This window comes from Ursus americanus, chromosome 13 (genome assembly GCF_024610735.1).
Source record: "Ursus americanus isolate L20-20 chromosome 13, mUrsAme1.1.p, whole genome shotgun sequence".
NCBI classification, from domain to species: domain Eukaryota; kingdom Metazoa; phylum Chordata; class Mammalia; order Carnivora; family Ursidae; genus Ursus; species Ursus americanus.
In genome coordinates, this window is record NC_142139.1 from 63178252 (window position 1) to 63201991 (window position 23740).

The following is a 23740-nucleotide window of genomic DNA, read 5'->3' on the forward strand; positions in this document are numbered from 1 at the left end:
ATAACAACTCAAAACTTCTTGAACCCCAGCCTTTGACAAAATTACATATCAATGTGGGGGGAAGAAAGCAGTTCTAGGGAAGAAAAACTCAAACTGTAAATTATCAGGTTAATTCACAGTGTGGACGTAAGAAATAGCAAATACACAGTTTGATATTTGGTTTGCAAAGTGAGAAAAGAAAGCATATTAAATTCTATAGAATAAGCTTTTCTGATCCCAGAAATACTAAGAACTCAATAGTTTTTTTGGCTCCAATGACTTGTAAATATCTAGAAGAGCCCAGATTTTGAAGCCCTGAGGACACTTGCTAAAACTCAGAAATTTGGCACTAGTCTTTGCACACAATTTGGGTTTTCTTTCAGAGTTGATATCTTACCAAATACAGCCATCTGTGTTCCCTCTGGGAAAGGTTCAACTGTTCTATTGCCATTGACGTGATGTTTGGCTAGGAAAAAAAAAAAAAAGAGGGAGAGAAGGAAAGAAAGAAATACAAGTTAAGTGTAAAGTTCCACACACATACTAACACATGTCATTAAATGTGTCAAAGAGTCTATTTCTCCTTTTTAGTTAAAAACGGCACCAAAGCTTACCCTTTTAAGAGAGTTTCAATTATTTTGTTTTTAATCTCAGTTACTGAAGACCCTTGAGATGATCTAGTCCAAGCACATGGTTTTACAAATGAGGGTACCAAGGTCCGAGCTTGTGCAGAGCCGTGGGGCTGGTGGCGGCAGAGCCAGCCCAGCCCCAAAGCTCCTGACTCCTAGCCAGAGGGGCCCCACGGCACCAGGCCAGCCCCTGAAGTAGAAGGGAAACTCGGGGTTCCAGTGTGAACTGGGGAGGCTTCCTCTGAAGACTCCTGATGATGAGAACATTGACCCAATCGATGAAGTGTGCCATGAGGACAGCAGGGTAACGTCGGGGCCAACTTTTCAAAAAAAGAGAACAGCAGAACACATCATTTCACTACAATTCAAGCACTGTTTCCAGGAGCCACAGACACTTGCTTTCTTAAAGACCAGATGGATATGCCATGCTTCTTAACTCCTCTTCAACCACCCTGGTTCCCTCCACCAACACCCTTTCCACCTTGGGCGTAGCAAGGACTTAGAAATAAAAGGTGACCAGGTTATGGTTTCCCAGCATTAACTTGTTCTCATAACCCCTCAAACTGCGGTCAGATGAAACACAGCTGAGTACGATCCATCTACCAGCATTTGAATAATATCCTCAGCAATTCTTGAATAGGGGCATTTATGTTGAAAATACACAAGAATGGCCAAAAAGCCTTGACACTGCATAATATAGCACATATACTTTGATTTCCTGGGTCCCATTCGATTGATGGGACACTGGCAAAGGGCTCAGCACGACAGCCAGACTGAGGGGCCTGGGGAGGGGATGACACGGTTCCTGCCCTCGTGGAAAGGGCAATTACCTTCAAGAGGTAAAAATGTCAAACTTTACCAGAAAGCTTACAATTATGTGCCAAGTCCTGGGAAGGGGGACTAAAGGTGCTTGTAAGAGCTCATGGTAGAGGAACAGCAAGCTGGGAAGTGCAAGCCTGGAGGAAGTAGAACCAGTGCAGAGTCTTAAGGGAGTGGCAGGGTTTCGAAAGGCAGAGAGCGAGGAAGCAGCTTGAACGAGAGCCAGGCATCTGGATGCGACTGAGGCATCATCCCCGGCCAGAACAGAGTCTAGTCTCGGCATAGCAGAGGTGATACATTGAGAAGCAATGGCAATGAAGGACAGATTGGTAGGCAGGGACCAGGTCATGAAAAGTCTTGAGAACCCCATCCAAACTCATAGGAATCCCAGGCAGCCTCTCTGGCATACTGCAAGTCTTTTAGAACCTGAAGGCTTCTGAGGCTTAGTCGAGTTCAGACAACCTCTTCAGGATACCATCAGTTCAAGGGCTCTCACTGGTTCTTCAGTGATGGTGACCCTAGCCCAGGAACAGAAAACTTGGAGGAAGGGAAGAGACCAGCCCAGGTCCCATGTGGCCATGGGACCTTGTCAAGCACTCATAATATGGTTGGCATCATTGGTTGCCGAATCCAAAGAAATATGATGAGGCTTGACATGGAGGTCACAGTTCTGTTCTATGGTCAGCACCCCACAGCCCCTGCCTGTGGTTCTAAAAATGTTTGCCTTTACACATATCAAGAGTTGTAAATCCATTCAAACTCTTTGGTTCACTAATTCCACTCCTAAAATTCAACCCAAGGAATAATACAAGAAGAAAAAAAATGTGAAAAACATAACAATATTCATTACTTATAATAATAAAATTTTAAAATCAAATTAATATCCAAAAGTACTAACATTGCTTAGAAAAGTATAATTCGTGATTTATCAAAAGCATGTAATATTATGCTACATATTTTAATAGAGCATTTGAAAGACATACAAAAAATGTGAAAAAATATTCGGGATAATCGTAAGTGAAACAATCCTATTACAACACTGGATGTAGATTATAATGATAACTAACTAAAATATGAATGCTCATAAGAAAAGAAAAGAATGCTCACAAAAACGAAAACAACTAGGGAGATTATATAAGATATTTACCTTTATTAATTTCCTTTGTCATTGTTAGATTCTTATTTTCTAAATGAAAATGTTTGTTCAGATTTTTAAGAATCAATAAAATTATGGATTAAGAAATTCTTTCCCACAGTACTTGATTTCCCAGAACAATCCATCAAGGCTTATTTATAGCCCAGCCAAAACACTACACAATTACCATGAAAAGTGTAGCATATTTGACATCTCCTGTCAGACAGCTCAAAAGCATCGCCAACACAAGATGACCTTCCACTCCAAACATGGCCCTCTACCAGCATCGCCACCTCTGGGAACAAGACTGTTGTCCTACTTCCTAAGGCATCCTTGCCCGTTCTTGATCCCTCACTACCCACACCTAATCTATCACCAAATCTAACTAGTTTTACCATCTAGAATCCCTCCACTTCTTCCCTTCACCACCAAAATCATTGTGGCCTCTATTGTGGCCTCTTTGCCTGGACTCCTAACTATTGTGGCCTCTCTACCTGGACTCCTATAAATGCCTCTAGGTCATCTATGTCCCCTCTCCAATTCGCTCTTCCCAGTGCAGTCACAATTACCTTTCTAAAAGAAAGACAAACTCCTTGTATGACACAAACTCCCCAATTTCCTTCCCTACCTTCTATGGCTCTCCACGGCTCTTAGGCTAAAGTCAAAACTCTAATGTGGCCTTCAAGGACCCATGTGGTCTGACCACCTCAGTCCCTCATTCCCTCCACTACCGTTGCTTTCTTGGGACCAACGACCTTCTACAGCGCTCACCAGAGCCGCAGCTTACACTTAGTCATTACCTGGACAAGCAGACTATAGGCACAGGGAGGGCAGGGCTCCTAGCTCCTCTGGGTCACCATTTTGATAATTCTAGCCCAATGGGGGACAATAGCTGTTAAATTAATGATGGAAGACATAAACAGTACTAAAAAGTCTCTCTTCAGCCATTATAAAAAATATATTATTTGATACACTAAAGACATCTCTCTCTTTATATGTACATATGTCCCTGATACAAAAACAATCATTAAAAATGGCCACTCAAAAGTAGTTTCCCCAGCCAGGTAGCCCAGAGACCAAGGAACTCCTCTCTGTTCCACTCCGTAAATGTCTGCCCCTCTTCTCTTCCAATTCGCCTCTCATCTGAGAAGGCCGCAGTGCCAGTGGAGAAGGAAAGACTGGAAATGCTACCTGAACTGGAGAGGAAGGAGGAAGTTCATATGCAACTCTCTCCTTCAATGCTAAGGTTCCCCTGGACACTGTCTTATCTTTTATTCTAGAGCCCAAGGCCCAAAGATAGCAGGGTCTGTAACTGATTTTGCATTTCCTTCTGAACTGCAGCTGAGTCAGCTCCTGGACAGTAAAGACACATCACTAGCCAAGAACAGACAGTACAGCGTCCACAGCTAAAGACGTGGACCCTAGAGCAAGACTGCCTTGACTTTGAACCTCAGCTCTCCCACCTCCTAGCTGTAGGAATGTGGTTTAGTCATTTAACTCCTTTGTGCCTCAGTTTCTTCATTTGTATGAGTTTCCTCAACTGTACCTATCTTGGGGCTGCTTTGAGAATTAAATTAGTTAATATATGTAAAGCACTTATAACAGTGCCTGGGACATAGCAAACACCTCTTAACTGCTAGACTAGCGTTATCATCTATGTGTGAACTTTTTTTTTCACAACAAGATCGGAGTCAGGAATGACAAGTACCTTACACATGATATGACAGACACCACTAATCAACCACAACATACTTTCTCGGTCCCCAAGTGGGACCACAAAATCTCTTCTCAACCTAGCATCCTACAGAGTCTCTTATTATTTAGATATACATGCATATCTGATGAAATCGTTTTGTCATTCCTGGTCTAAGTAAATAACACAGAAAGATGGACAAAAAAGAGATTTTCTTTCTCGTTTCTACAGGATAAATTGCAGTTTAAAAAATAACAATAAAAGGGGCGCCTGGGTGGCACAGCGGTTGAGCGTCTGCCTTCGGCTCAGGGCGTGATCCTGGCGTTGTGGGATCGAGCCCCACATCAGGCTCCTCTGCTGTGGGCCTGCTTCTTCCTCTCCCACTCCTCCTGCTTGTGTTCCCTCTCTCGCTGGCTGTCTCTATCTCTGTCAAGTAAATAAATAAAATCTTTAAAAAAAAAAAATAACAATAAAGATCCTTTGAAAATCCCCAAAACTCCATATATAGCTTTAGGGATCAAAGAACGGGGGGAAATCTAAGTGCTACTTTCCATTCCATGATGCAAGAATGGTGAGTTCTTAAAAATCAAGCAATGGCAGTTCTACTCCTAGAAACCAAGACTTAGGCACTTTCCTATTGAAACTCTGCTGAGGCAAGTATTTGGGAGCCAAAGAACCAGAGATCCTTTAAACAGATTAAGACTGGGGTGGGGTGGGGGGGTGCGCTCATTTGGGAACCTAATGAGCATTTATAATTTTTTTTTCAAAATTGGTGGCACATGTCACCCCAGAAACAATCAAACTGACTAAACAGAAAAGTCGTTCATTGATTGGGTACTAACTATCGATTACCAGCAGAGCATGAAATGGAGACGGGACAGGTCACTGACAGGGACATCTGTTGCTCAGCCACAGCAGGGTGGATGTCTCCAATCTGGCCAGAAGGGGAGCTGTCCCTGCCCCCACTCCACGGGGGCACGCTCCAAAGCCACATGCTCCAGGAGGACAACCCCTGATGATGGCCATGACGTGTCCTCAGTCAAGGGTATATCAGGACAAGGAATAGATTTTCATTTATCTTGAAAGCCCAGTGCTTGTGGAGCAGCGAGGTTAATTAGAGCAAGACTGGGTCAAAGTCAACCATCAAAGAGATGTTGAAGGGGATTTGGGGGACATGTTTAAAAGCTTTAGAAGATTATACGGACACTTTCTTTTGTGAGTATCTAAAGCACTTCAAATGTTATGACTGTTTTCTTCCTTGAAAATAATGCAATGAAACTGTTCCATAATATACCTGCAATAATACAAATTCAGACATAAACCAACCAGTGATTAGCTCTGTGTCCTGTGCTCAAACAGAGAGAACTAAAACTCACATCTTCTGGGTGGGGAGAGAGAAGGGGCTTGAGACAGGTAAATGGTAGGGAAGTGAGGAACTGGAGGGTGGGCCCCCAGACCCTCACTATTCTCCTGGAGGCCCAATCTCCCCCAGTCTGGGTAACTGTGGTAACACTACCGAATTACAGACTCCAGGAACCGTGTTGTTGCTAACCCGGGAGCCTTGCTCAGCTACTAGACCCAGAACCATCCCAGGACTGGAACAGCCTTGTGTCAGTCTAAAGCCTCAGAACTACAGGTCAGTTAACAGTGTAAGCTCCTCCCAGTCATGCTTTTAACCCTGCAAAAACCCAACCTATACTTCTCAAGCGTTACTATCATTCATGCTGGTACCTAAATTATTGGTGGTGATTATCTTCAGTTTGGGGGTGGAATAAAAGTACCCTTATTTCATTCATACGGTAATAAAATCTGTCAAAAATCTGTGAAGCTCCAAAACAAAATATGGTCTCACATTCCCTCTCATTGTCTTTCCTCATAGCTCTTCCTCCCTGTCACAAATTCCTGAGGCCTCGAGGTACAAGTCAGAATAGAACTAAGCAGGGTTCATACTTGGCCCCCAAGCCCTAACTTTGGACCAGCTTCTCTTTTCTCCAGCAGAGCGGGCCTGGATCACACGGACCAAGCATTCTGGGCCCTGGTCCTGCCAAGGTGCCTTCTACAGCATTTTAAGGATGATCTGATGACTGTGAGCATGGATTTGTAAAGAAAGAGGAGTCAGAGTCCTGAGGATACAACTGTTGCCCAGTCCCTGAAATATGGGACAGCTGCACTAGGAAAAGAGAGATAATGATGTTTCTAGTCACCTATGCCCAGAGGCACTGTGGTTCTGTATTGGTCCTGTATATTGTGGTCCTTTACATAATTTGCTATAATTTTTGGCTATGGTGTTTTAAGGTGAAGGTCAAACTAGAGTGGGTTTTGGCCCCAACAGTGTGCTCTGTGTGTGAGGAGGGGAAGACTGGGAAGTTACATGGCAGTGGGCAAGTCGCTGGGACACTGCTCAGCCTGAGGGTCAAGCTCTGCTCTCCACCTATCCTATGTCCAAAGAGGTCCGAGTCCATCCTACTGACTGGTGAGGTGCGTGCTAGAGGCAGATTACATCTTGAGTATGTTTAGTGCGTGCCAGATACGAGGTGTTGCGGGAACAAAGATAAATTTCATAGATCTAATACCAAGAATCTTTATTTAACCAACAACTTGTTAAGAGAACCCAAAGGGAAGATTTCCAGTTGAAAGAGTGAGGCGATGAAGATAAAAATGTGTTTTAAGAAGAGTAAGGCATTACGCAAGCACGGGACGTTTTTATTTTTCATGAAGTGCCTGCTGTGTTTTCTGAGGTCTGCTCAGCACACAGGACATATACACCTGGAACAGACACACCACATGCACATACCCTCAGACACAAGCCCTGTTCTGGGCCTCGGAAAAATTGGCCCGGAATGATCCTACTATGTTCCTATGTTGCCCGAGGCCACAGGATTACCCTGGAGAGTGAAGAAAAGTGAACACAGAGGTACCCACAACTAGAGTGCAGGAGGCAAGCCAGGGGCCCCAGAAACCAGGAACCTGTATCCCAAGCAGGCTTCTACAATTCTGTACAAGACAGCCATCCCACCGCCACAGAGAAAGAACAGGCATCACATTCTAAATATAGAAATAATAAATAAATACATGAATAGATTCTCAACCACATGAGATACCATTTCTAATTCATGAAAGTGGCAAAACTTACAAACCAATGCAAGGCACCAGTGAAGGTGTACGGAGATGGGTCTTCTCATACACTACTTGTGAGAGTGAGAATTCAATACAATAGAACAGAAAACAATCCATTTGGAAAGCAATCCAGCAATATGCATTGAGAGTGTCAAAGGCTTTTAGATCCTTGACCTAGTAATTCTAAGTATAGATATCTACCTTAGGAAATCAGAACTCAGCCAAAGGTTTCCAAAGATGCTTACAACAGAATAGTTTATAATAGTGAGAAACTATAAGCAACCTAAATGACCCAACAAAAGGGAGATAATGAAGTAAATATGGCACAGTCATAAGGTGGAATATTGCAGTTTTAAAAGTATTATCATAAATAGGTTTTTTTTTCATGGCATCAGGAAATAGGAGTAAGATAGAGTTAAGAGGGGAAAAAAAGCAAGATGCAAAAAAAAGATCCTACTGAATTAAGAACAAAGGCACAGAAAAATGACCAGAAGGAAACAGGGTAGAAAGGTAAATTGGGCTGCCTCTATATGCCAAATCATGGCTGATTTTTCTTCCATCTTTATGCTTTTATTTACTTCTAAATTTTTCTTGAGCAAATATTTCTTTGATAATCAGTAAACTACAAAAAAATAGAAAATACTAAAAGGCAAACTTGAGATAGAAGAAATCTAGATTTGATCAGGTCTATTTTCAAGTTATAAAAATCTAAATGTATTCTTTGAGTAGAAAGAGCAAGAGAAAGCCTAAAAACTCTCTTAAATGAAAATAACCAATGAGCAGATTATCTCCTGATTACTCACATAAGGCCTCATCAAAGGGCCCTTTCCTTTACAGTTTTAAGTACCCCGAACTCTCTGGTTTGCTCCTCGAGACACTGCCCCCTAAGTGATGAGTACTGGAGCTGTCCTGGAACTTCTAGACTAACTCAAATCAGCTATATCGCAGGCCCGGGAGATCCCCTCTGATGAGGGCCATTGTCCCTCACTTGCGTAGGGCTTGTGAGCTAGTGAACTCATAGGTAGCCATGTGAGGAAAGGGGGAATGAAGGTCAACAGAGAGACTCGGGGGTGTATCTCCCCTGGTGAGTCAAGGCACAGGTCCACATTCTGCCCCAATAACATCACCATTCAGAAAACAACTACTGAACGTTCATTCTGTGCCAGGCACTGGGTTTATTCTCAGCAACACAAAAATAGTAAGACAATGCCTGTTTTCTCTTCATCCTTCACAGACCACCAACCAACCCACTTCTAGGGCTGCTGATCAGGTTTACCTGCACGAGGTTTCTGTGGTAGCAGCACTGCCTACGGCTCCTAACGCATCCTGTTACCCCACTATTATCAGACTAGCATGAGTTCCCACGCTACATTATCCCAAGATAGCATTCCATCGTCATTCATTCAATTTTTATTTCTGTAATGCTGTTATTAGTTACATTTAAGAACCATGTCTAACTTAGGCATCTGTGATATGCATATAATATTAATTGATGGAAAATTTCCACCTGACTTTTATAAAAATCTCCCTGCCCTGTCTTAACACACCCAATTCCTAATGACTACCAAAATTAGATAATCTTGAGAAGAGAATTTCCATTTAAAATAAGGTTAGCTTAAGGATTAAAATCTATATGTCATCCTGATGAATGTGACATCTCTGTGAACACGAGTGCTGAAAGCCATTGTACTGAACAATGTGACTGTAAACCACAATGATTTTCTTTTCTTCTAAAGTGCATGCTTCCTATTGATCCTAAAACACATTTTGGATTTGTAAGACGGATGTTAAACACATAAAGGGGCACACAGAGATCATACTTTTTAGTATTATTTTAAAAACATTGCCCTTCAAAGACTCGGAGGGGACCCTGGCTTCCCTGGTTTGCATCACTTTGGTCCCTTACTCATAGATGAAGCAAAATTATCTACTATTTCCCCAGCATTTGTCAATGTCAATTCTGCCCCCATGAAAATAATCAATGTTGTGCAGAGTATCTAAGTCCTATGAATGTAATTAAGGCATGAGACCGAGGGGTTTTCTCAACCCAGGCTAGAGTGCTAATATCACTTTGGAGCCTCACTGGATGCCTCTAATTCCATTAAGTCGGCTTTTACAAATGGTTCTGTACACCACATGGAAATGTGGCAGCCACAGCGCGCAAGCAGGCCTTCCTTCTTCCTCCTTGTGAACATGTCAGCAGTCTTCAGCAGGAAGCGCATTGTCTCTCCATGGCACATAGTCTGTATGAGGCACCATCAGCTGTCAGTCAGCCAATGGGCAAGAAGGGTCCAGTACCCCCCCTTCCCTCCACCCCCACACCCTCTGACAATGATAAATGATCCGCCCCTCTGCTCAGCTGACCCAGACCTCCCCTTGCAATCTGTTCCAGACCAACACCAACCTTTCCTCTCAACATTCCCCATCAGCACTACAAAGGGGCCTGCTCCAGGGTAAGGTCAGATCTGTTTGCTTGCTTGCTGCTGTTCTTTCATGAAAGGGAGTTATGGTTTTATTTCTAAATGGGAGCTCTTAACCAACAATAGAATATGTTGTTATAAACCTTACAGGAAACTTGTCTCAACTCTCTTCTCACATTAAAAATGAAGGAGATATAGCTAAATATGGGATTTAAGAAGAAAGAGGAAGAGTCAGAGATAGAAACATAAATGTCAATTTAGCTTCCATTAAAATCAATAAGCTTTCCACTTACTAAATTATTATCTGTTGTTGGGGGTAAGGAGAAGGAGACCAAAGATTCGAAGGGGAATAAAATATTGATAAAGAGATAGAACATTAACACTGAACATTAATGAGATTCATTTGAGATTAGCTTCTACAATACATTGTGCTCATGTACAAAGTCGTTTCAGGACTGTTTGTAAAAAGACTGGCACCAACCTTTGCATAGAATAATCTATGCAGTGGAATAATATGCACCCATTATAAAGAATGAGACAACTCTATAGGTATGACGCGGACCTACAAGATGCACCATTAATTGGGGGGGGGCAGTCAACAAGCAGGATAATGTGTATAATGTGCCAAAATTTTTTTTTTTAACATTCTGTCTTTACTTTTTGAACTTTTGTCCATGTGATGTAATACATTTTTGAAAATAGAAATAAAAAATTATTTTAATGTGTCCAGTCTTTGCTACCCAGTGATTACCCCTGCAACCCAAGGACCTCTTCCTAGGGCAGAGGGCCCCACTGAGACACAAAGCGGCCAGTGGCGGGCAAGCAGTGTACATCAGCCTGATGCTTACATTTTATCTAGGTCCGGGACAAATGCCAAAGACGATCTCACCTGAATCTCAGCAGAACTGTTTGCAATGAGCTTTAAAATTCTCAGTAGTTTACAGCATCCTAAAAGGCCTCAAGATAGAGGTAACATTCCATTCCTCCCTAAAACTGATCAGCATTTTCCAAAGCAATATGTTAGTTGTCTTCTTTTTAAGGAGGAAAGGATTTGAAAAGGATCAATCATTTCAAATTTTGGATGAAATTTAAACATTATTTACTTAAAAATAAAAGGTGTTTCCAGATTTACTTTTTTTTTTTTTTTTTTTTTTTTAGAGGAGAGAGAGAGGAAAGAAAGGGAAGGAAAAACTGAGAGAAGGGGGAGGGTGGGAAGGAGAAAGACCAATAGGACATCCAGTATTTCACCTTTCTGGAATTTAACACACATTTTAATCATTTCTCTGTCCCTCCTGCCTCTCATCCTGTTTCTCCTTCCCTTGTTATGTTCCTCCACAATAGAAGATAAGAGTATTTTTAAATCTATTTTAGATTTACTGAATAGAGATTATGCTCACCATTCCTAATTTTAAAAGTGGTTGAAACATTTCATATTTCCCTCAAAAAAGATAAATGAAGTTTTTACTATGAAGCCTTCAACTGATTTTCAATAAGTCAGTGAAGTTTTTTTTAATCTAGCCCACAAGAGCCTACTCAACCTACAATGAGTCTCAAATAGAACTCTTTCTTAGGAGTCTAAGCACCATTTATGGGATATGGCCTCAATGTGAACCTACGAACATCAAGAACACACCCTTTCATACTGGCCAAGCTGTTTACAGGCTACAAATAGAGAAAAGAAAACATTCTCCTACTTTCCCAAGCTGCCCAACTACTAACTCAACCATAGAAAGAAATCTCCACTTTGTGGAGATGAAAAGGACATTTTCTCCCAAGGAGAAGTGGACAAAAATCCCTTGTTGCACAAGAATCACCTTCAAATGCAAGGTACATTTCAGATGCAGTGGTCTCGTTTCAGATAAGAATGTAAAGGTGGGTAGTTTTTGCTCAAGGTCTCCTGCAGGCTGGAATCAAAGTGTTGGCTGGGGCTGCAGTTTTAACCAAAGATTCAGCTGGGGCAGGACAGTTCTTAAGCTCATTTGTAGGAACAGTTCTTAAGCTCATTTGTAGGCAGGCCTCGGTGAGCTTGAGAGCAGATTCTCCCCACCCCCACCCCCACCCCCACCCCCACCCCCACCCTGGTTGGGCCTTCAGAAGATACAGCACAGCTGCCATCTTGACTGCAACCTCATGAGAGACCCTAATCCAGAGGCACCCAGCTAAGCCACACCCATATTCTTGACAACCCAAAGAAATTGTGAGATAATAAATGGCTGTTTTTTTAAGCTGCTAAGTTTGGGGATAATTGATTATGTAGCAGTAGATAACGAATACACTAAACATGTTCTAATAAAGGAAAAATAATGTAATTTTTAGCAACTCACAATTAATAACATAAACCAGGAAATAAAACCATCTTTCATAGAGCTGTTTTCTACAGAAAAAAAAAAAAAAAAAGGTATTTCCAGGAGCTGCTTTACAAATCAACTCCTGGAAATGTGATCCATTTCTAAGTCGGAGTCTAACTCTATGTAATTTATTTTCTCCACAACTTTATTCCCTAGTGTGCTGGGATTACTAAAACAGGCATTCCTGAAGTATTAAAGCCTAGGAATAGTGTATAAAATATCAGAGTAAGGCTTTTAGCACTTCTGAAATAATTCTGGCAATTTTTATTCATTTGCATTATCCAGAGGATTGTTAGTTGCTTTTCCTGCTGTTTTGTTTGGGGGAAGTTATATCTCTGCCTCATAGGGCTTACAAAAACAATGAAGAAAAATGTTTTTCCAAAATTCCCAGGAAAGCTAAATTTAAATTCATGCCAAAGGCCTAACTGCAATGGAGAAAATGTTCTGTATTTTAATGGGGTTTTGTTTGGTTGGCTGAGTTTGGGTGCTCTTTTCTTTGACTACATGGAAGTAAGAACATGGCTGGATTATTTCTATTCACAGTGGTACCTGTAAGAAATATAGTTTTCCCCTTTTCTATGGGAATAAAAATCAAGTCTAAAAATCAAAATTGTTGCTGATATTAAACTAGGTTTTTTACTAGCCTGGATACTTCATCCATAGCAGCTTAAGATCACAGTACCTCTATTCTAAGCAGAAAAATACTAAGATCCTATTATATCTTGTGCTTACTGAACCTTAAGAAATTCTAAACAACTTTGCCAACAACCATGAAACACTGGAAGAGTCAAGCTGGAACTGATCATTCCAATGGTGTAGGAAACCATATTCTTGGCTCATTATTTGCTAAATATCAGTCCTTGAAGAAATATCACTCTTCATACGCTGGTCTTCCCATCCTTCACTTTACTTAAATCCCAGATTAAAACACATGGGGAAGAGTGTGCATGAGGGGAGAAGAAAAAGTACTGGTTAAATATATAGCAATGTCTCCTATAAAATCCACAGGTCACAAAAGTCTCAACTCGAATAGTTCCTGTGCAGAAGTCTGGATCCAATCAGGAGATAGAAACCATACAGTAGGTTAAATAGGGGAAGTCTAACATAAAGAATATTAACTATGATTAAAAAGCAACTACACAGGGGGGTGGGGGATTGGGATAGGTCGGTGATGGGTATTAAGGAGGGCACATATTGCATGGTGCACTGGGTGTTATATGCAAATAATGAATCATGGAACATTGCATCAATAACTGGGGATGCACTGTATGGTGACTAATATAACAAAATAAAAATTATTAAAAAAAAAAAAGCAACTACACAATCTCTGGACTCTCTAGGGTACTCTAGGGCTGAGGTTACCCAAGGAAGGATAGACTTGGATGGATTCAAACTTCACTGGAGAAGTTGCAGTTAAACCACTGGATAGCAGAGAAGTTCACTGGTTTGGCCAGACCAGAGCTGATCTGGAGATGCTAAGCAAGCAATAGGCCACTTTCCAGAATGCAGGCAATCAGAAATCAGTGGTGTGTGTATACAGTGTAGGTCCAGGCATCCCACAAGGACTTTAGAGTGTCTGCAGGGACTCTGGGAGCACATGGACAGTGCAGGAGTTCCGGTTTCTTTTTCGAGAGAAATGCAGGAAAGTTACAACCAGGCCAAGGCTGTAAAGTCACATGGGGACCCAAAGTTCTGGGCCAGTGGCTGGGACAGGCTCTACAGGAGGTCCTCACACTCACACACATAATCAACCCTGGCCCACACCAAAAAATGGCAGGAGAGACTCTTCCTCTAACAAAGTCTCCCCAGTGCCTTCTACTGAGAAACCTTAACACCACGCTCATATTAAAAGAAAAATACTAAAGAAATTCCTGTGTTTATCACAGAGCATATTCAGAATGATGTATTCAGAGCTGAAAGGCAATAAGTTAATAACATACTTTGCAAGACAAAAATTACAAAAATTTACAAAAGAAATAGAAAAATCTGAATAGAAAATCTGAAGTAGAACACTCCACTCTGGGCTCATTCCCTGGGAAATTCTAGATACATTTAAGGAAGAGATAATACCAAACCTCCATAAATTCCTTCAAAAAATAAAGGAGGAGAGAATTTTTCCCAGCTCATTTTATGAGGCCAGCATTACCATGATAACAGAACTAGACAAAGACAGAAGAAAACTATAGATAAATCCTCCTTATGAACACAAAAATCCTTTAATAAATATTAAATACAGGAATATATTCTAAAGGTATAATAATAATAGTCAAGTGGGGTTAATCCACAGAATTCAAAATTGTTTCAACATTCAAAAATGCAATCAGTGTAATTTACCATACTAACTGACTAAAAAAGAAGAAAATATATGATCAGCTCTACAGCTGCTAAAAAAACATTTGACAGAATTTAGCACTAATTCATGATTTTTTTTAATTCTCAGTAAACTACAAAGAGAGTTTGATAATGAATATCTATCAAAGTCCTACAGCTAGCATAGAAAAAGGAAAGATAAGGAAAAATTACCTTTATATGTAAATGACATTATTGTGAAAATAAAAAATTCTAAGGAATTTATCAAGAAGTTATCTGTATCAATAAGTTTATCAAGATCACAGGCTTACTAGGTCAATATACAGAAATAAGCTATATTTCTATATAGTTGCAACAAATAAAAGGAAATTGAAAAAAATTTAAGTACTATTATTTGTAATAACATCAAATAACATGAAATACTTAGGGAGACTTTTTAAAAATATGTATAAAACCTGTAGCCTGAAAACATTACTGAGAGAATTTTAAAATACCTAAATAAATAGGTATACCATGTTCATGGATTGGAAGACTTGACTTAAAATGTCATTTCTCTCCAAATAAATCTAGACTTTAAAATAATGCAGCTGAAAACCCCAAGAAGTTGATTCTAAAATTTAAATAGAAAATCAAAAGACTTAAAATAGCCAAAACAAGATCTGTACACTGACAATTTTGAGATATTGATGAAAGAAATTTAAAAGACACAAATAGATATTCCATGCTTATGGAGTAGAAAAATTAACATAATCAATGTTCATATAACCCAAAGAAATCTATAGATTCAATGCAATCCCTATCAAAACTCCACAGGCATTTTTCACAGAAGTGGAATAAACAATCCTAAAATTTGTATGGAACCACAAAAGACCCCCAAATAGCCAAAACAATCTTGAGAAAGAAGAACAAAGCTAGAAGCATCACACTTCCTGATTTCAAACTATATTACAAAGCTACAGCAATCAAAACAGTATGGTATTGGCATAAAAACAGGTGCACCGAAAAATGGAACAGAATAGAGAGCCTACAAATCAATGTACACAGGTGCCTCGTGGCTCAGTCAGTTAAGCGTCCAACTCTTGATTTTGGCTCATGTCATGATCTCAGAGTCGTGAGATCGAGCCCCACATCAGGCTCCATGCCCAGCTTAAGATTCTCTCCCTACCGCTCCCTCTGCCCACCCCCCCCAAAACAGAAGGAAAGGGAATGCCTGGGTGGTTCAGTCATTAAGGGTCTGCCTTCGGCTCAGGGCGTGATCCCAGGGTCCTCCACAGGGAACCTGTTTCTTCCTCTCCCACTCCCCCTGCTTGTGTTCCCTCTCTCACTGTCTGTCTCTCTGTCAAATAAAAAATAAAATCTTAAAAAAAAAAAAAAAAGGAAGGAAGGAAGGAAGGAAGGAAACAGGAACCCACACATAGATGGTCAAATAATTTACAATAAAGGAGTCCTTAATGGGTAATGAATAGTCTCTTCAATAAATACTGCTGGAAACACTGGACAGCCACATGCAAGAGAATGTAACTAGATCCCTATCTACCTACACCATACACAAAAATTAACTAAAAATGGATTAAAGACTTGAAGGTAAGACCTCAGATCATAAAACTCCTAGAAGAATACATAGGTGGTAAGCTCCCTGACATTAGTCTTGGAGTTGAACTTTTGGATCTGACTCCAAAAGCAAAGGCAATTAAAGCAAAAATAAACAAGTGGGATGACATCAAACTAAAAAACTTCCATACAGCAAAGGAACATACATCAACAAAATGAGAAGGCAATGGGAGAAAATACTTGCAAACCATATACATCTGATAAGAGTTCAATATCCAAAATATATAAAGAACTCATGCAACTTAATAGCAAAAAACAATCTGATTTAAAAATGGACAGAGGATCTTAAAAGACATTTTTCCAAAGAAGCCATACATATTACCAATAGGTCATGATAAAGTGATCAACATCAGTAATCATCAGGAAAATGCAAATCAAAACCACAATGAACAAGAAAAAACAAGTACTGAAGAGGATGTGTAGAAAAAGGAACCTTCATGCACTATTGGTGAGATTACAAGCTGGTGCAGTCACTCTTGAAAATAGTATGGAGGTTCCTCAAAAAATTAAAAATAGAACTACCTTATGATCCAGTAATCGCACTGCAGGATATTCACCCAAATATGAAAACACTAATTCAAAAGGACATATGTACCCCTATTTTATAGCAGCACTATTTACAATAACCAAATTATGGAAGCAGTCCAAGCGTCCATCGATTAATGAATGGATAAAGAAGATGTGGGGTGTGTGTGTGTGTGTGTGCGTGTGTGTAGTGGAATATTATTCAGCCATAGAAAATGAAATCTTGCTTTTTACAACAACTTGGATGGAGCTAGACAGTATAATGCTAAGTGAAATAAATCACTTGGAAAACAGCAAATACCATATGATTTCACTCATATGTGAAATTTAGGAAACAAAGGGAAAAAAAGAGACAAACCAAGAAACAGACTCTTAACTACAGAGAACAAACTGACGGCTACCAGGAGGGAGGTGGGTAGGGGGATGGGGGAAATAGGGATTAAAGAGTATACCTATCATGATGAGCACTGAGTAATGTACAGAATTGTCAAATCACTGTACACCTGAAACTTATATAGTGCTGTATGTTAACTATACTGGAATTAAAATTAAAGACTTAAAAAAAAATACAATGAGATACCACCTTGCACCTGTTAGAATGACTGTCAACAAAAAGACAAGACATAACAAGTGTTGATAAGGATGTGGAGAAAAAAGAACCTTTGAGCATTGCTAATGGAAATATAAATTGGTACAGCCACTATGGAAAACAGTATGGAGGTTCTTCAAAAAATTTAAAAAAGAGCTACCACATAATCCAACAATTCCACTTCCTGGGGACATACCCAACAGAAGTCAAAGCACTATCTCAAAGAGATATCTGCTCCCCCACATTCAATGCAGTAACATTTACAATAGCTAAGATGTGTAAACAATGTGTCCACTGGTGGATAAATAGATAAAGAAGATAGAGTATGCATATACAGTGGAATATTATTCAGCCATGCATAAAAAAGAAGGAAATCCTGCCATATGTGATACTGATGGAACTTGAGGGCATTATGCTAAGTGAAAAAAGTCAGACAGAGAAAGGCAAATGCTGTACGATCTCATACATGGAACCTAAAAAACCCAAATTCATACAAAACAGAGAACAGACTGGTGGTTGCCAGAGGTAGGGGGTAAGGAGTTAGGGAAATGGGTGAAGGTGGTCAAAAGGTACAAACTTCCAGTTATAAGATAAATAACTTCTGCGGATGTAAGAATGGTGACTACAGTTTATAATACTGTATTGTATATTTGAAAGTTGCTAAGAGAGTAAATCTTAAAAAGTTCTCATCACAAGAAAAAAATTGTAACCACATAAGGTCATGGACGCTAACTAAATTTACTGTGGTCATCATTTCATAATACATACATACATCAAATCATTGTATTGTATATCTTAAACTAGGACAATAAGTCAATTATATCTCAACAAAAATGGGAAAAGTTAATAAAATAAAATTGCCAAAACAATTCTGAAATCCAAGTTGAAGGACTTCTGCCTAATTTCAAGACTTACTCTGACGTTATAATAATCAAGATAGTGTGGGGTTGGCATAAGGAGAGTCCTATAAATAAGTGGAACGGAATAGAGAGTGTAGTTACATTTTGACAAAGGTGCTGAGGTAATTCAATCAGAAAAGGATAGTCTTTTCAACAAATGGTGCTGGAACAACTTGACATCCATATGAGAGAAAGTAAACCTCAACCCTTATTTCCGCAACTTATATAACATTTAGCTTGAAATGGATTGTAGATGTAAATATAGGAGTGCTCACAACCTGAATATGGCTCTCCATTGTTTTTATGTGTCCACTTGAAATGTACCACTGCAGAAATCAACTGGAAACTAAACACTTTCCCAAAATCTACCTCTCCTTTTATTGGTTTCGCATCCTCAGAAAACCTGAACAATCCTTATGAGGGGCAAGTAACCATTAAAGGGAGAATTAGGGGAGTTTCTTTGTAGTGATGGAACGTTGTGTATGCTGACTGTGGTGAGTTACACAAATCTTAACATATGACAAAATTTCTTAGAACTAAACACCCCAAAAAGTACATGCAGTAATGTGAAATCCAAATAAGGTCTGTATTTGAGATAATTTTGAGTTTTCTGGTTCGGACAACGTACTGTGATCACATAAGATGTTATCATCGCAGGAAGCTAGCTGGAAGGGCGCATTGGAACTCTGTACTATTTTTGCAACTTCCTGTGAGTCTTAAACTATTTTAAAGTAAGTATTTTTTAAATCTTATGAGAAATCCTAAATATATCAATATTCCCTAATTGTCCGAAAAGAGAAATTAGAAATACTCAAAGCTCATAGGGCAAACTGAAAAGATTATCCTTCCCAGAACATAATTTTCAAAGTTCCAGAGTACTAATTCACTCGTTTAAATTAAATTCCTTGTGGGGCGCCTGGGTGGCCCAGTTGGTTAAGTGTTCAACTCTTGATTTAGGCTCAGGTCATGATCTCAGGGTCATGGGATCAAGCCCTGAGTTGGGCTCTGTGCTCAGCAAGGAGTCTACTTGGGATTCTCTCTCTCCCTCTCCCTCTGCCCCTATCCCCCATGTGTGCATGCTATCTCTCTTTCTCTCTCAAAAATATTAAATAAATAAATAATTTTTAAAAATTAATTAATTAAATTCCGTGTGACTGTAGTCTACATGTATAATCATTTCAAAGGTTTGAATAACAATGGTTCTATTTCTTTAGTACCATAGAACTAACATAGAATTGCCTCTGAACAGAAAGAGCCAGAGAACAAGCTCCATGCTGGCAGACAACATGATTTGTATCTAATACACTGGAAGAACCTCATCAGCTTAATTTAAAAATGATAGCCAGCAATTACTACTTGCTAGTAGTACTCAGTATAATCAAAACACTTTAGGAATAAACACAGAGGGGCACCTGGGTGGCTCAGTCGTTAAGCGTCTGCCTTCGGCTCAGGGCGTGATCCCAGGGTCCTGGGATCGAGCCCCGCATCAGGCTCCCTGCTCCACTGGGAGCCTGCTTCTTCCTCTCGCACTCCCCCTGCTTGTGTTCCCTCTCTTGCTGGCTGTCTCTCTCTCTGTCAAATGAATAAATAAAATCTTTAAAAAAAAAAAAAAAGGAACAAACATAGAGGAAGAAGTTGTGTCTTGGTATTATAATGGATAGCCTACTTAATTTTTTAAGTTTTTAATTCTCAAATTAGCCTGCCCTAGTTTGTACAGAAATCTATTAAACAGATGTTCCTTTGGGCTGTGGAAGGGTCTTATGGATGGGTACACATATAAGTCGGACACCTACCTATTATCCTAGGTGCAACAGTTCATGCTTCCTAACACACAACACAGGGTGGCATGTTGGGGGGTGGTTACTAGTGAGAATCAAGTTCCTCCTTAAGTCTCTACTTCCTTCCCTACGCTTCTCTCCAAATGCCACAAACAGGCACAACATTTTACAAATGCTTTTTCTGTAGGATGTACCCAGGAGTTCATAAACAGCAAACCTTTCAAGACATTCCAGAGATCACTGGCCAAATTTCAGAAAATGCATGGTCACTGTGGGTCATCTAGAGACCAAATGTGGAGAGGGCTCAACTGTGTGGTCTTTATGGCCAAAAGAAGATAGCTTGCAGCTAATGGTCCCCTTTGCTCGAGCTCTCGCGTTAAAGAAGTATTCCAAAGCGCTCCTCTGTAGTATACTGGCAGTCGCCCATGCCTTTAAAATCTAGTTGAGAGGAAAAAATATAGCTAGAGCTGAAATTCAATGTAAGTCCCTATTGAAAGAAACACTTCATGAAATTGTTCAGAAACAAAAGCAATCCCTCTGCCAGCACTAAAAAGCATGAATTTACAAGATCAACAATCAGAATGGCTGATGACAGCTCACACAAAAAGATCTAAGCGTGGTATTTTTACAAAACCAAAGCAAGACCTTTTTCTCTATACAGAGCTCAAAGATAAATGACATATAGGATTTAAATCTAACATTTCACTGAAGAGACAACAGGAACACTGCAGGACTGACCTTATTTTACTCAGAGGCAGCTATCCCCCTGGCATCACCTCTGTAGGAAAAGGCTTAAATTGTCAGTGCTTCCAAGAGAACCAACACAGTGACAATTTACCAAAAGTAAATGATTACTACCCAATTAGCTCTAGAGCAGGGGTTGGCAAACTACAGCCCACTAGCCAAAGCCTGCCACTTCTTTTTGTACAACCCTGGAAATGAATGTGTTTTTTACATATATTTTTTAATGGTCAGAAAACAATCAGAAGAAGAAAAATATTTCGTGACCATCCAAATTATATGAAATTCACATTTCAGTGTCATTAAATAAAGTTTTATTGGAGCACAGCCATACTCATTCATTTATTTATTGTCTATGGCTGCTATCACTCTACAATGGCGGAGTTGAGTAGTTGTGACAGACACTGCATGGTTTGCAGAGCCTATAATATTTACCATCTGCACCTTTATAGGAAAATTTTCCAACCCCTGGGCTAGAACAAAGCTCTGGGAGGCAGGGAATAAGGGAATCAGAACGTGAGGTCATGGGGAAGCCTCCTCTTCAGTAAGGACACAGGTATAGACAGGAAAAGGGATACACAATGAAAGGCCGGGGCACAGAAGCCAAACAGGGCCACCTCTGCCACTGTGTCAGGGCCATTACGGGAAGACCTGAGGAGGGAGAGGGGCACCAGTAAGATCCTAGTGTGGTTCAATGGGGAAAGAGCTATGGCTGCAGGGCTCCACTCCCCACCACCAGGAGTGAGCAAGTCATGTAACCTCTCTGAGCCTCAAGGTCCTCATCTGAAAAAAAAAAAAAGAGTGGAAATAATATCTATCTGAGAGAGCTGCTGTGAGAATTGGGAGGGGGTGATCCCCACCACAGTACTTGGTCCACCTGTTAGGATTAAGCCTCCAAAGATGATAGGTTTCCACAGGTGGAAAACTGGGGAAGAAAGGAAGCCATGTGACGTGGAGAGAACACAGGAATCAAAGGTCCAGAGGATCAAGTGAGTGGTTAGTTTAGGTCACCATCAAGGATTCAGTGAAAGGCGTCAAAGTAGCTGAAGCAGAAAAGGCAATCGGAAGCCAGATCTTGAAGGTCAGAAAGTACCATGTGTGACTCTCTTATTTATCTCCCTTCTCTCTTCACATCCCTCTTCCCAATGACTCCCAAGGATACTCTTGAGTCTTCCTTGGCTCATCAGAGGCACCAAGGGTTAATCTGTGCCCACAGCTCTATTCATTCCCCCAATGGCATCCTTAGAGCATCTATTCTGAGATAGAAACAGGCTTTTCTCTTCCACCCACCCACTCGTCATCAGATCATTTGACCTATTTGCCCCCCACGCTTAGGTGAAGTCTTTGGGGGAAAACCCTAGATCCACAGCTGGTAGCATCTTCCAGCTGCTGGGTGAGAACTAAATGAGATTCCTGGGACTTTAAATTCATTTATAATGAATTCTAATGACTGCCAGGCCCCAGTCATGATGCATATTGATGAACTGCCCCTTGCAGCCAGCTGTCCCTCAATCATCAATTGTCCACAGGGGGATTCCTATTCACTAAGGGCACAGCCAAACTCCAGAGATGAGAAAGCAGCAGGGGTTGTGCAAAAGAGAACAGCAGTCCTTTAGCCTTCAGATAGAGGATTTCATGGTAAATATTGGGAATATTTACAAAAAGCAGAAGGCACAAGGAAAGAATAGTTAAGAACCAAGTCTCGGCCCTGCAATAAAAATCTAAAGGCTACATATGCAAACTATTTATTCTCATGTTTTATTCAACATCGTTTACTGCCTTTCCTTTCGTTCACCCTTGCTTTCTCTTCTTTCACAGGCTGTGTAGTAAAATCTGGCTATTTTCTGTTCAATTTGAGCACTGGACTCGGAGAGGGAAGACCGAGGTAGGACTTTTGACTGCATATAATTATGAATTGCAATGACCTACAGCTGTGTGTCCTTTGACTCCTAACTTTTGTCACCTAACTTTTCTGAGTCTAGGTCTCTTCATCCACCAAATCTGGGTCATGCCTGCTCTACCTGCCTGCCAAGGTATTTACGTGGATCAGGTGAAAACATATGAGAAGATGGACAGGGTAAGTTTAAAGCATCAGACAAATCTAAGGGATAAATGGGTCTTCATCTTTCAAGACTTCCTGACAGTTTCTAAAACAGCTGGTCAAGGAAGTATTAAAAAAAAAAATGTAAACCAGAATAGAATCCAGTGTAAACCAAGCCATTTAACCCCAGGATGGAAAGAGAAGAGGGTTTTTCAGTGAATATAACATGGTAGACAAGCCTTCTACATCTAGAAGGAGCATAGTTATTAACATGCACCATTCCCAGAGACAAGGAACTGATTCTTTTTACTTCAGTGGGAAGAGGTTGGAGTCTATAAATCTCTAACAGAGACGGGGAACCTTAGAAGTTAGGAATTATGTCAGAGGCTGACAATGTTGGAGAGCGGTGAGGGAACTCAAACCCCACCACCACCACCACCAAGATCAACAACATACAACAACAACACTGCCAGTTCCAACAGTGTCAGCCTCAGCTTTGCCTCCTCTAATGCCACACCCTGCCCCCCTCCATGTAGCAGAAAGGACACAAGGCCTCTATATCAAGGCCAGGGCTTCCACTGAAGAATATAAAAAAATAAGTCTGGGACAAGTATTCTTCTCATGGATTGGGCTGCGTCCTACCCTGCTCATCAGTGTTGAATCTGAGTTTCTGTATTTTAAACCAATTCTTCCATGACTGCCACTGCTCCAAACTTTTGGTCTGTCAATGACTGAGCCTTCAATAGACTCCTAAGGTCTACTCTGGTTTCTTCACTGTAGGATCTTTTACCAATAGATCACAGGTGGCATCACAGCCATTTTCTCAACCTCCCACTTCCTGACCCGTTATTCACATCTAGCCCTATAGGTACCAGGGGACATGCTGCAGTCTGTCTTCTGTTAGTCCTCACAAGGTTCCTGTCCTGAGCATCAGTAATCTGTCTCTATCACCTCCTAGTGTCCTAGTGTGACAACAGTCTAAATGACAAAAAGGGCCAACATAGTGCCGAGTCCAGAGAACCCAGCAGGTCTCCAGAGCTAAGAGTAAGCGCAGAGTTAAGATTTAAGATAAACTGTAGTACGGAGGCTTTTGAACATGGTGATCTATA

General features: G+C 40.5%; 1 protein-coding gene across 2 annotated transcripts in view; it reads right to left on the reverse strand.

Moving 5' to 3' along the window:
- MSRA (methionine sulfoxide reductase A) overlaps nt 1–23740 on the reverse strand; it is a 405682-nt gene that overhangs the window by 244958 nt on the left and 136984 nt on the right. The window contains exon 2 of one of the 2 annotated variants that reach the window (XM_045773967.2): nt 377–445. The exons of the other annotated variant lie outside the window; for it this stretch is intronic. Within the exon in view, the coding sequence (XP_045629923.2) occupies nt 377–445 (69 nt within the window). The remainder of the gene's footprint in view (nt 1–376; nt 446–23740) is intronic. 2 annotated transcript variants of the gene reach the window in all.